We start from the raw sequence: 13,129 nt of genomic DNA, 5'->3' as shown, positions 1-13,129 counted from the left end.
TGACCAAACTGTGCTGTGTACTTTTCCTTATCATCTCTTCCAAAATCCTCTTCCCAGGAAGACCTCCAGGGACCCCGTAACGGCAGAACTCCTTGGCACTGCACGGTATCTGCCAAGGTTGGAGAGGGCGGCAGGCGCTGGGACTGGCCCGTTGCCCGGCTCGACAGGAGGGCGGCGGCAGCAACCTCCAGCCCCCTGAGGTCCTTTCCCCGGCCAGGCTTGGCCTCAGCTCAGGGGTGGGGTGGTACCCCGGCCATCTGTCGCTTAGGGGCTGGACTCGACGGCACCTCCAGTGCGAGGAGGGTCCTTTCTGCGAGATTTCAGTCCTAGCGGTGAGACGAGACGAGGCCTCGGGCACCCTGGCCCCGCGTGGCCCGCCCCGGAGGTGCTCCCAGCTCGTTCCCTCCACTTGGGCGTGGAGCTCAATTCTGTCCCCACAGAACCAAGGGAAGGGCCTGAGCCCGGCCAGTGAGGGATCGGAGTGGGACCAGTCGCTACCGCTTTCTCTACTTCCCGTCCAGGCATCCGATGGGGGAACCCGGATGGGGCCAAAAGGCGGCCCGATGAGCCCGAGGAGCCTCAACAGCTGTGCCAGGGAGGGGCGAGGCGCGCCAGGAGGGGGCCCATGCAATATGGGAGAGGAAGGAGAAGCACGGACGGCGGCAAGCCCCGTGCAAACTCCCAAGAACTGGAATATGTGTGTACCGCGCGGGGGGAGGGGAGGGGCGTCGACACGCGGCCACCGGCCGGGACCCCGGGCGAAGGCTAACCTAAAGCTAAGACCCTCAGAACTTCCAAGCAGGTGTAGGGAGGGCGCGTGGGCACCGAGCCCGCGTCGGAGAAGGCGGTTCCGGGTTGGGGAAGGGAGGCAGGAAGCTCCTAGGGCGAGCGGGCTCCGGCCAGCGAAAACAGCCTCCCATGCTCACCTCTGCGAAAGTCCCTACGCGGCACTTCCTCCACAGGCCCGACGAACCCCGCAAAATCCGGAGCGCTCCAGCAGCCGGTAGCTTCCCGGGATCCGGCTTTTGTCCCGGCCCAGCCGGGCTTCTCCCCGCCCCCATCAGCTCACGGCGAGAGCGGCCCCGCGATTGGCCACACGCGTTCCCTAGCCTGAGCGCCAGGGCTCCTCCCAATTCGCTGCCGGCGTGGCCCCACCCCACGAGGGCGGGCCCCGAGGCCTGCTGGGACTTGTAGTCCTGCTGGCCCGTCCACCGCCCCTTGGGAGCCGGCGGTGCCGGGGCGGGGCCGAGGGCGTGGCCCCGGATGGGGAGATGGGTCGGACTAGGCTCAGAGGAGAACGCGCGGGGCTGGGGGGCTGTGGCCTGACCGCTTGGGGGGCTGGAAGGATTGCCACTCGGGGAGTTGGGGGAGGGGAGGATGGGATGTTAGTCCAGCTGGCTGTAACGCAGCTTTGGGACCTGGAGTCCCCTTGCTCCTTCCCTTGGGAGAAACGGACGTCTGCATTTGCGCCGCACCGAACCCGACTGCTTAGACAGTCTCTTTAAGCAGCCGTGGCTGGCAGGCCGCTTTCCATTAGCACGTGGCGCCTCTCCCTTCCCGGGGCCGATGGGGCAAGGCTGAGCCGAGGCTAATAGAGCATACTTCCCAGTGTGGGATAGGGCAGGGGCCGCAGTAAGCAAGTGGTGCAGGCACAGCGCCATCTGTCCCACTCACCTACTCGCCTCAGCACGGATTAGGGCGGAGCTAGGAATTCAATGAGAGATTCCAGCGCAGGGCTGGAGCCATCTCTGACAGTCTCTTGCTCCCACTAACCCCAGGCTTAGACACTGTAATGAATGAACTGCTGTCTCCCCCTTCTCTATTACCTGAGACAGATAGTATTTTCCAAACCAAAAACTGGGACATCCAGTCTGACAGGTGCTGGTGAACTTGTGGGACAGAATATGTGAAATCAGTCCTGGAAATCAGGACATGTATTTACCACTCTGACATGCAGGAGCCTCCCTCCCTACTTGCACCCCAACCCTGTAGGTCGGAGCTGCTCCCTAAGCCTAACAGCTGTCTAGCTCCAGGAAGGAGGCCAGAAGCATGCACTGACCGGCTCAGGTGAAGAGGTCAGTCCAGAAAGTAGGGAAGCAGCAGGCCTGTGTCCCTGCCAAGCACTTTGGGTCATACTCACACTGCAACAGTGTTGCGACACTTCCAGACAAAATCTTCTCCAAGACCCCCTCCCCCAATCCTGTTGCTGCCAGGAGTAAGGTAACTGAACTTGCTACCCATGCCTGAACCAAGTGTTATCTGATGATGTCCTTTCTGATCCCTTCCCTCCCATTCATCTTTTTGAAATAGCAGTTCCTTATTACCTCTCTTTTCTTGTTCTAAAATGGGGGTGGCCAGGCATGGTGGCTCACACCTGTAATCCCAGCACTTTGGAAGGCTGAGGTGGGGGATCACTTGAGGTCAGGAGTTCAAGACCAGCCTGGCCAACAAGGCAACACCCCATCTCTACAAAAAATACAAAAATTAGCCAGGCATGGTGGCACACGCCTATAAATCCCAGCTACTCTCGAGGTTGAGGCACGAGAATCCCTTAACCTGGGAGGTGGAGGTTGCAGTGAGGCGAGATTGCGCCACTGCACTCCAACCTGGGCGACAGAGGGAGATTCTATCTCAAAAAAGAAAAAAAAAAAAGATACACTCCAGGCAAGGCATGCTGTCTCATGCCTATAATCCCAGAATTTTGGAAGGCCAAGGCAGGCAGATTGCTAGAACCCAGAAGTTCAAGTACAGCCTGGATAACACGGTAAGACCACCTCTGCCCCCCCACCAAATCTCTGCAAAAAATAAAAAGACGGGGTGTGGTGGCTCACGCCTGTAATCCCAGCACTTTGGGAGGCCAGGGTGGGCAGATCACCTGAGTTCGAGGTCAAGAGTTCGAGACCAGCCTGGCCAACATGACGAAACCTGTCTCTACTAAAAATACAAAAAATTAGCTGGATGTGGTGGCACATGCCTGTAATCCCAGTTACTCGGGAGGCTGGCTGGGAGCAGTGGTTCACGCCTGTAATCCCAACACTTGGGGAGGTTGAGGCGGGCGGATCACAAAATCAGGAGATTGAGACCATCCTAGCTAACACAGTGAAACCCAGTCTCTACTAAAAATACAAAAAAATAGCTGGGCGTAGTGACACATGCTTGTAGTCCCAGCTACTCAGGAGGCTGAGGCAGGAGAATCGTTTGAACCCGGGAGGCGGAGGTTGCAGTGAGCCGAGATCGTACCACTGTACTCCAGCCTGGGTGATATAGAGTGAGACAAGGAAAAAAAAAAAAAAAGGATGCAGTCAGCCATGACTGCCCCACTGAACACCAGCCTGGGTGACAGAGTGAGACCCTGTCTCAGAAAAAAAAAAGAAAGACAGATACACTCCTGGGGAAATGGTCATCCAGGTGGGACATAAAATATCATAAACTCTTTGAAGGTTAATTTGGTAATATCAATAAACATTTTAAATTCACTTGCCCTTTGGTCCAGTAATTCCATTTCTAATAATTTACCCTTCAGATATACTTGCATATGTGCATGATAAAGATAGGGATCTTTGTCTATTTTCTTCATTGCTGTATTTCTAGCAGTTTAAATAGGGACTGGTACATAGCAAGTACTCAGTACATGTTTGCTGAGTGATTGTCCTCCATTTAGGTGTTGCTAGGCCTAAGTTTGACTATTCCTGGGCAGGAACAACAAAAAATAACTCTCCAGGGAGTGAGGGAGGAGAGGTGCTGGCCCGAGGGCCCATAAGCCAGCCACTGAGGTTTTCCAGTTCACTCAGTGGTCTCATACCAGGTCTCTGCCCCCAACCCCCAGCCTCCTCAAGGAACTCTCTCGTTACCCCACCATGCATCCACAGAGGTTCATCTGCCCCGAATTAATCAATCTAGAACCCATCTTCTCATCATTCTATTTTCTAACTTAAAAGCTCTAAACCAGGCTGGGTGCAGTGACTCACACCTGTAATCCCAACACTTTGGGAAGCCAAGGCAGGTGGACTGCCTGAGCTCAGGAGTTCAAAACCAGTCTGGCTAACATGGCAAAACCCCCATCTCTACAAAAAATACAAAAATAAAATAAAAGCTCTAAACTCTCTTGATTTTCCCATTTGAATCACATCTCCCTCCTCTTCTAGATTGGACTAGAGGACAGGTCCATATCAGAATACAGAGGATTACAGGCACCATCTCCACGCCCAGGTTTTGGGCATTCTACCTGGGTTCCAGAAGCCTAAAACTGGTTAAGGACTTCCTCCTAGATTTGGACCAATTTTAGTTAATATTTATTGAGCACCTACTATGTGAAAGGCATACTACTCACAGCAACCACTTGAGCTAACTAAGTGTTTTCATCATTTTGCCTATGATCAACTAACCTAATGATCTTCAGACTCCAAGTCCTTGGGCCTGTACCCTACAACCTGCTGCAGGTGAGTAAGAGGGAAAGATCCTATCCAGTGGGTCTCCTTCATCTGACTGTAAGCAACCCAAGGCCTAGGAGAGTGCCGTGTTCATTGGCATCCCCAGTGCCTAGCATGGGACTGGGCACATATTAAGCGTTCACTGTAAACACGACTTTAAAAAGGCTCATATAATATGTGAATGAAAGAAAGCAATTGTAGGGGAAGGGTAGGGAGAGGAGGGAGGAGATGCAGCCTGGAGAAGGGTCTATCTAAGTGTTCATTTCTGCCATTTTTTTTTTTTTGAGATGCAGTCTCATCCCGTAGCCCAGGCTGGAGTGCAATGGCACGATCTCGGCTCACTGCAACCTCCACCTCCCGGGTTCAAACGATTCTCCTGCCTCAGCCTCCTAAGTAGCTGGAATTACAGGCGCCCGCCACCATGCCCAGCTAATTTTTGTATTTTTAGTAGAGACAAGCTTTCACCATGTTGGCCAGGCTGGTCTCATACTCCTGACCTCATGATCCACCCGCCTTGGCCTCCCAAAGTGCTGGGATTACAGGCATGAGCCACCACGCCCGGCCCAGTTCTACTACTTTTTTTCAAATGCATTTTCTGTTTATATAGAGTATCCAGTTCTAAACCCACCTCTCTCCTTGCAACAGCCCAAGACAGGAGCTTCCAGCAAAGCCCCATCATCATCCACCCTGTGAAGAGCCAAGGATTCTAACTTCTGCACCACTCACTTTCGCCCAGGACTGACCAACCTTCCATCAGAGCAAAGGGCCTGTGTGTCCTGGGGAAGGCTCTCCAGGGAGATGCAGCCAGGGCCCCTCTGTCTAACCTGACAGAGGCTGCCTGACACCAGGCAAGCTGGAGGGATGGCCAGTTCCACTCCTGGGCAGCGACTATCTCTCTGGGGATGCAGCATCTGTGCTCAGGGAATAAAGTTTCTCCATGCAGCCCAACCAGGTCCAGGCTGGCCCCTTCCCAGAGTCACCCCCACTCCATTCTGACTCTCTCTCAAAAACTACCACTGCCTCCTCCCCACCAGGTGTGTTCCTATACAATTCCCTCCTCTTTCAGGAAGAACCTGTGCAGCCCCTCACACACACACAAATCACTTACCCTTGACTTTTACATGACACATTTAACCTTATCTCTGAATGAGTTTATTAATATTATTATTACTATTTTGAGACAGAATTCCACTCTTTTGCCCGGACTGGAGTGAAGTGGTGCGATCTCAGCTCACTGCAACCTCTGTCCTCCGGGTTCAAGCGATTCTCCTGCCTCAGCCTCCAGAGTAGCTGGGATTACAGGTGCCCGCACACGGGGTGGTGGAGGTTCAGTGAGCCAAGATCCTGCAACTGCACTCCACCCTGGCCGACAGAGCGAAACTCTGTCTCAAAATAAATAAATAAGTAAAAATAAAAAAATAAAAGGAGTCTTATGGCTGGGCATGATGGTTCATGCCTGTAATCCCAGCATTTTGGGAAGCCAAGGCAGGACGATCGCCTGAGCTGAGGAGTTCAAGACCAGCCTGGGCAACATTGTGAAACACCTTCTCTACCAAAACAAACAAACAAACAAAAACAAAACAAAACAAAAAACAAAATTAGCAGGGTGTGATGGCATGGCACCTGTAGTTCCAGCTACTGGGGAGGTTGAGGTGGGAGGATTGTTTGAGCCCAGGAGGGCAGAGGTTGCAGTGAGCTGAGATTGTGCCACTGCACTCCAGGCTTTATTCAGACATTCTGTCTAAATAAATAAATAAATAAATAATCTTCTGACTGTTGTGTTGAGAAGGAAGTGGGGGAGGGTTGGCCAAGGAGACCCACTTGGAAGGATAATGAAGTAATCCAGGAGAGAGATGATGAGGGCTCATAGTGAAGGCAGTAGTTACCTGGAGAGGGAGCTGTGAGTGGGGAGGGGCCTCTCACGGGACCCCCTGCTAGCAATATGTTTCTTGATTTACCTGTGTGCTGACTATATGGGTGTACTTTTCTTTTGAGAGAGAGAGTCTTGCTCTGTCGCCCAGGCTGGAGTGCAGTGGCGTGATCACAGCTCACTGCAACCTCTGCCTCTCAGGTTCAAGTGATTCTCCTGCCTCGGCCTCTGGTATAGCTGGGATTACAGGTGTGTGCCACCACACCAGGCTAATTTTTGTATTTTTGGTAGAGATGGGGCTTCACCATGTTGGTCAGCCTGGTCTTGAACTCCTGACTTGAGGTGATCTGCCTGCCTCAGCCTCCCAAAGTGCTGGGATTACAGGAGTGAGCCACCACGCCCGGCCAGACATGTATGTTTTATATATGTTTATTTACTTATGTTCTATTTCACAATAAAATAAATAAAGCAATAACTTGAGGAACCCAGCTATAAATGGCTGGGACAGGCTAGAATCCAATTCTAGCACTCTTTACCCTGCTAATCCAACCCAAGGCATAGACCCCAATCCGGCTCACTTATATCCTTGTGCTGTAGCTTGGAGCAAACCCTGTCATTTCTCTCAGCCTCAGTGTTTCATCTGTGAAACCAGGAAACTACTGACTGGCTCTTTACCTCACTAGGGTGTTGTGAAGCTCACAGTGCTTTATAAACTGCGGAAAAGCACACATTATGATTGGTATTTTATTGTTTTTTGTTTTGTTTTGTTTTTTTGAGACGAAATCTCGCTCTTGTCCCCCAGGCCGAAGTGCAGTGCCACGATCTCGGCTCACTGCAACCTCTGCCTTCCGGGTTCAAGCGATTCTCGTGCTTCAGCCTCCCGAGTAGCTGGGATTACAGGCGCCTGCCACCATGCCCACTAATTTTTATATTTTTAGTAGAGACGGGGTTTCACCATGTTGGCTAGGCTGGTCTTGAACTCCTGACCTCAGGTGATCCACCCGCCTCAGCCTCCCAAAGTGCTGGGATTACAGGCATGAGCCACCACGCCCAGTCTTACTGTGTTTTCAAAACAGCTTTCCTGATATATAATTAAAGTACAATAAACTGCACATAAAGTGTACAATTTGATGAGGTTTTTGGTTTTTATTTGAGATGGAGTTTCGCTATTGTTGCCCAGGCTGGAGTGCAATGGCGCCATCTTGGCTCACCACAGCCTCTGCCTCCTGGGTTCAAGTGATTCTCCTGCCTCAGCCTCCGGAGTAGCTGGGATTACAGGCATGTGCCACCACACCCAGCTAATTTTGTACTTTTAGTAGAGACAGGGTTCCTCCATGTTGGTCAGGCTGGTCTTGAACTCCCAACCTCAGGTGATTCGCCCGTCTCAGCCTCCCAAAGTGCTAGGATTACTGGCTTAAGTCACCACGTCCGGCCAATTTGATGAGTTTTAATATATGTATATACCTGTGAAACAATTACCACAATCAAGATAATGAACATATTCCTCACCTCCATGAGTTTCCCTGTACTCCTTTGTAATCTACCCCTCACTTCCCTACCGCCATGTTCCCAGGCAGTTAGTTTGCATTTTCTAGAATTGTATTTTATTTGAGATGGGATCCCACTATGTCGCTCAGGCTAGAGTGCAGTGGCCTGATCATAGCTCATCATGTTAGGCAGGATGGTTTTGATCTGCCCACCTTGACCTCCCAAAGTGCTGGGATTACAGGTGTGTGCTACGGCACCCGGCCATATTTAAATATTTCTAGTTAGGCCGGGCGCGGTGGCTCACGCCTGTAATCCTGTCAGGAGATCGAGACCATCCTGGCTAACACAGTGAAATCCTGTCTCTACTAAAAATACAAAAAATTAGCCGGGAGTGGTGGCGGGCGCCTGTAGTCCCACCTGCTGGGGAGGCTGAGGCAGGAGAATGGCGTGAACCCGGGAGGCGGAGCTTGCAGGGAGCCGAGATTGTGCCACTGCACTCCAGCCTGGGCAACAGAGCGAGACTCCATCTCAAAATATATATCTATATATAGATATATATATATCTATATATAGATATAGATATATTTCTAGTTAATTTTTGTATATAGTATGAAGTAAGGGTCAAGGTTTAGACTAGGTGCGGTGGCTCATGCCTGTAATGACAGTACTTTGGGAGGTTAAGGCGGAATACCTGAGGTCAGGAGTTTGAGATTAGCCTGGCTAACACGGTGAAACCCTGTCTCTATCAAAAATACAAAAATTAGCCAGGCATGGTGGCGCACACCTGTAGTCCCTGCTGCTTGGGAGGCTGAGGCAGAAGAATCGCTTGAACCCAGGAGGTGGAGGTGGCAGAAAGCTGAGATCACGCCATTGCACTCTGCACTCCAGCCTGGGTGACACAGTGAGATGCCATCTCAAAAAAAAAAAAAAAAAAAAAAGAAGCTGCTGGAATTCTGATTGGGACTGCATTGGATCTATAGATCTCTTCCTTGCAGGAGGTTTTTTTCTGATTAATCCTGGTTGCTCCAGCAGCAGTCCTCAACTCATCAATGAGCCCACCTTAACCTAGAACAGGACCGGTTTCACTGCAGGTCATGTTGCTGCTCCTTAAACACCCTGTAAATGTACACACCTCCAGCCTTTGCATATCTTATTTCCTTTTATTTATTTATTTATTTATTTTGAGACAGCGTCTTGCTTTGCTACACAGGCTACAATGCAGTGGCCCAAACATGGCTCACTGCAGCCTCGACTTCCCAGGCTAAAGCGATCCTCCTGCCTCAGCTTCCTTAGTAGCTGGAACTACAGGCACACACCACCACACCCAGCTCACTTTTGTATTTGTGGTAGAGACAGGGCTTCACCATGTTGCCCAGGCTGGTCTTGAACTCCTGAGCTCAAGCAATCCTCCCACCTCAGCCTCCAAAGTACTGGGATGAGCCACCACGCCTAGCCCTCATTCTCCACTTATGTCTACTGGGCACCACCCTACTCACCCTCAGCTCAAATGTTACCCCTCTATAAAGCTGTCTCTAACTCATCCCAGACCCTGGCTGAATCATTCATTTGCCTGGGTTTTACACCACTTTGTCCTCATCTCCCTCACAGGCACACAGAACCTTTTTTTTTTTTTTTCCTCGAGACGGAGTCTCGCCCTGTCACCCAGGCCGGAGTGCAGTGGGGGAATCTCGGCTCACTGCAAGCTCCGCCTCCCGGGTCCTGCCTCAGCCACCTAAGTACCTGGGACTACAGGCGCCCGCCACTGAACCCCGCTAATTTTTTGTATTTTTTAGTAGAGATGGGGTTTCACTGTGTTAGCCAGGATGGTCTCGATCTCCTGACCCCGTGATCTGTCTGCCTCAGCCTCCCAAAGTGCTGGGATTACAGGTGTGAGCCACTGCGCCCGGCTAGAACTTTTAATTACTAGCTAATATCACTTTAAGTGGTCATTACTTGTTCATACCTCTTTCTCCCCTATTAGATAGAATTCTTTTTTTTTTTTTTTTTTTTTTTTTTGAGACAGAGTCTCTCTCTGTCTCCCAGGCTGGAGTGCAGTGGCCAGATCTCAACTCACTGCAAGCTCCGCCTCCCGGGTTTACGCCATTCTCCTGCCTCAGCCTCCCAAGTAGCTGGGACTACAGGCGCCTGCCACCGCGCCCGGCTAGTTTTTTGTATTTTTTAGTAGAGACGGGGTTTCACCATGTTAGCCAGGATGGTCTCGATCTCCTGACCTCGTGATCCGCCCATCTCGGCCTCCCAAAGTGCAGGGATTACAGGCTTGAGCCACCGCGCCCGGCCGTAGATAGAACTCTTTCAAGCAGGGATCATATTATTTTTTATCTTTTGAATGAAACCTTTTAAGATAATCATAGATTCATATGCAGTTCATAAGAAATAAATACAAAAGAGATCCCATGTACCCTTTTCCCAGTTTCTCCCAATGGTAACATCTTTAAAAACTTTAGTACAATAACAGAACCAGAAAATTGACACTGATACAATCCACTGCTTTTACTCAAATATCCCCAATTTTACATGTATGCCATGCGTGTGTGTGTCTGCATTTGTAGTTAGGGACATCTTTTTACTATTTAAGCTTTAACAATGACATTAGGACGTTTTGGAAGTAACGTAGTAAAGGCAGTTAAGCAAGCGACTTAAGAGTATCGTTGGAGCCCAGAAGCAGCCCTAGTACACTTTTGGAGGAGTGATGATGGTGAGGGGAATGGGGAAGGACGTCAGAATATGCCTTGGTCAAGGCCCGCTACTAGCAGCTGCTCAAATAACTGCATTAAATTACGTTGAACCCAACGTTATTTTCCATGGTTTCTTATGCAAATCCTCGCATCCCTAAGTGTTCCATTATTTTCATATTTATTTGGCAGGTGGAACATTCGAGGCTGGGAGCCCTTACATGCCCTGCGAGAGGTCACGCAGTTAGGAAGTGACAGGAGTGAAGTCGGCCTAAGTCTGCTGACTCCAAGCCCAGTGCTCTCTCCCCCTAATGACGGTACGCGGGGCACATATCCTTACCACGTATGCCTTATCCCTATTCGGAACTTTGCCTCCAACCCTCTTCCTGTTTTCTTGGCTGTCTTACAAGGCAGCCTTTTCACGCAGTAACTCCAGAGAGAACCGAAGGAGCGTGCAACAGCAAACACTAAGGAGCTCAGCCGCCAGCCACGCACTCATCACTCTCCGGCCCGGTGCGCGGCAGAACTGGCGCACGCGCACGCCGGCAGGTTGCACCCAGAATCCGGGCCCTTGCCAGACAGGGACGGAACCGGAAATCGCTGTACGTCTCGTCTCACGGTTGCTAAGAGACGGAGCTTCCACAAACCAGAACCAGATAGAGGTTCTCCAGCTTTTCTTCGATTGTCTCTGCTTTAGCGTCTCTAAATCCGGTCACCATGTCGGACCCCGAAGGCGAGACCTCGCGAAGCACCTTTCCCTCTTACATGGCGGAAGGCGAGCGGCTCTACCTGTGCGGAGAATTCTCTAAAGCCGCTCAGAGCTTCAGCAACGTGAGTCGAGCTCTCAACCTATCCATCACCCCGTCACCCGTCACTTTTTTTTTTTTTTTTTTTTTTTTGAGACGGAGTTTCACTCTTGTTGCCCAGGCTGGACTGCAATGGCACGGTCTCGGCTCGCCGCAACCTCCACCTTCAGGGTTCAAGCGATTCTCCTGCCTCAACCTCTCAAGTAGCTGGGACTACAGGCGCCGCCCACCATGCCCGGCTAACTATTTTGTATTTTTAGTAGAGACGGGGTTTTCACTATGTTGGCCAGGCTGGTCTCGAACTCCTGATCTCGTGATCCACCCACCGCGGCCTCCCAAAGTGCTGGGATTACAGGCGTGAGCCACTGAGCCCGCCCCAGTCACCTTTTGATTGCAGATAACACTGAGGTCTTGATGATGCCTGGAGGACCCTATTGTTTGTATTATTCACTGATTGTTGATGGACACACTGCTGTCACAGATAAGCCCTGTGCTTGGCCATTTTCTACGAATTCCCACTTGCGATCTCCATTCTCTACATTAACAGTGACCTCTTCCTCTTTTTTACTTAAATGTTTCATGATTAACCGGCCTCCTCTCAAAGAGCGGCCTTCACTTCCCATCATTTGCTGGCAGATTGGATGGGAGGTTGTGTGCAGAAGCTGCAATGTCTCCAGCACACCGTTACTTATAAAAGGTGGACAGTAAGCAACATATTATTATTATTATTACTATTAATTTTGAGACAAAGTCTTGCTCTGTCGCCCAGGCTGGAGTGCAGTAGCGAGATCTCAGCTCACTGCAACCTTCGCCTCCCTAGGTTCAAGCGATTTTCCTGCCTCACCCTAGGGAGTAGTTGGGATTACAGGTGTGTGCCACCACACCTGGCTAATTTTTGTATTCTTAGTAGAGACAGGGTTTCGCCATGTTGGCCAGGCTGGTGTTGAACTCTCAAGTGATACACCTGCCTCAGCCTCCCAAAGTGCTGGGATTATAGATGTGAGCCGCCGCACCAACCAGCAACATTATTATAGTAACCCTAGTATAAATTGCATCATCCCACCCTGAGGGGATTGGGTGCTGGTTGGTTTTTTGCTGTTGTTGTTGTTGTTGTTGTTGTTGTTGTTTTGGAGATGTAGTCTTGCTCTGTCTCCAAGCTGGAGTGCAATGGTGTGATCTTGGCTCACTGCAACCTCCACCTCCTGGATTCAAGCGACTGCCTTAGCCTCAGGCACACTGCTAAGCATACTCGATTTTTGTTGTTGTTTTTTTTGTTTTTTTTTTTTTTGAGGTGGAGTCTCGCTCTGTCACCCAGGCTGGAGTGCAGTGGCCGGATCTCAGCTCACTGCAAGCTCCGCCTCCCGGTTTTACGCCATTCTCCTGCCTCAGCCTCCCGAGTAGCTGGGACTACAGGCGTCCGCCACCTCGCCCGCCTAGGTTTTTTTTTGTATTTTTTTAGTAGAGACGGGGTTTCACCGTGTTAGCCAGGATGGTCTCAATCTCCTGACCTCGTGATCCTCCCGCCTCCCAAAGTGCTGGGATTACAGGCTTGAGCCACCGCGCCCGGCCTGTTGTTGTTCTTAAGATGGAGTTTTGCTCTTGTCGCCCAGGCTGGAGTGCAATGGCGTGCGTGATCTCGGCTCACCCCAACCTCCACCTCCCAGGTTCAAACGTTTCTTCTGCCTCAGCCGCCCGAGTAGCTGGGATTCCATGCATGCCCCACCACGCCCAGCTAATTTTTTATTTTTAGTAGAGATGGGGTTTCTCCATGTTGGTCAGGCTGGTCTCGAACTCCCCTCCTCAGGTGATCCCCGCACCTCAGCCTCCCAAAGTGCTGGGATT

The 13,129-nt window shown here is 51.0% G+C and overlaps 2 protein-coding genes across 7 annotated transcripts in view; one reads left to right on the top strand and one right to left on the bottom strand.

Moving 5' to 3' along the window:
• ACLY (ATP citrate lyase) overlaps positions 1-10,919 on the bottom strand; it is a 63,050-nt gene extending 52,131 nt beyond the window's left edge. For 2 of the 5 annotated variants that reach the window (XM_037993542.2, XM_037993543.2), the window contains exon 1: positions 927-1,076. In XM_037993542.2, the coding sequence (XP_037849470.1) occupies positions 927-1,061 (135 nt within the window). In that variant the 5' untranslated portion in view covers positions 1,062-1,076. Of the gene's footprint in view, positions 1-926; positions 1,077-10,821 lie in introns of those variants that run through there. The other 3 variants (XM_037993544.2, XM_037993547.2, XM_037993545.2) reach the window with 2 other exon arrangements.
• A 161-nt stretch (positions 10,920-11,080) lies between these two features.
• Positions 11,081-13,129, top strand: part of ODAD4 (outer dynein arm docking complex subunit 4) — a 40,705-nt gene continuing 38,656 nt past the window's right edge. For both annotated transcript variants that reach the window (XM_037993559.2, XM_037993555.2), the window contains exon 1: positions 11,081-11,312. In XM_037993559.2, the coding sequence (XP_037849487.1) occupies positions 11,199-11,312 (114 nt within the window). In that variant the 5' untranslated portion in view covers positions 11,081-11,198. The remainder of the gene's footprint in view (positions 11,313-13,129) is intronic.

Source organism: Chlorocebus sabaeus, chromosome 16 (genome assembly GCF_047675955.1).
Source record: "Chlorocebus sabaeus isolate Y175 chromosome 16, mChlSab1.0.hap1, whole genome shotgun sequence".
Lineage (NCBI taxonomy): Eukaryota > Metazoa > Chordata > Mammalia > Primates > Cercopithecidae > Chlorocebus > Chlorocebus sabaeus.
The sequence above is the reverse complement of the archived record's forward strand: the minus strand, read 5'-3'. Positions and strand labels throughout refer to the sequence as shown.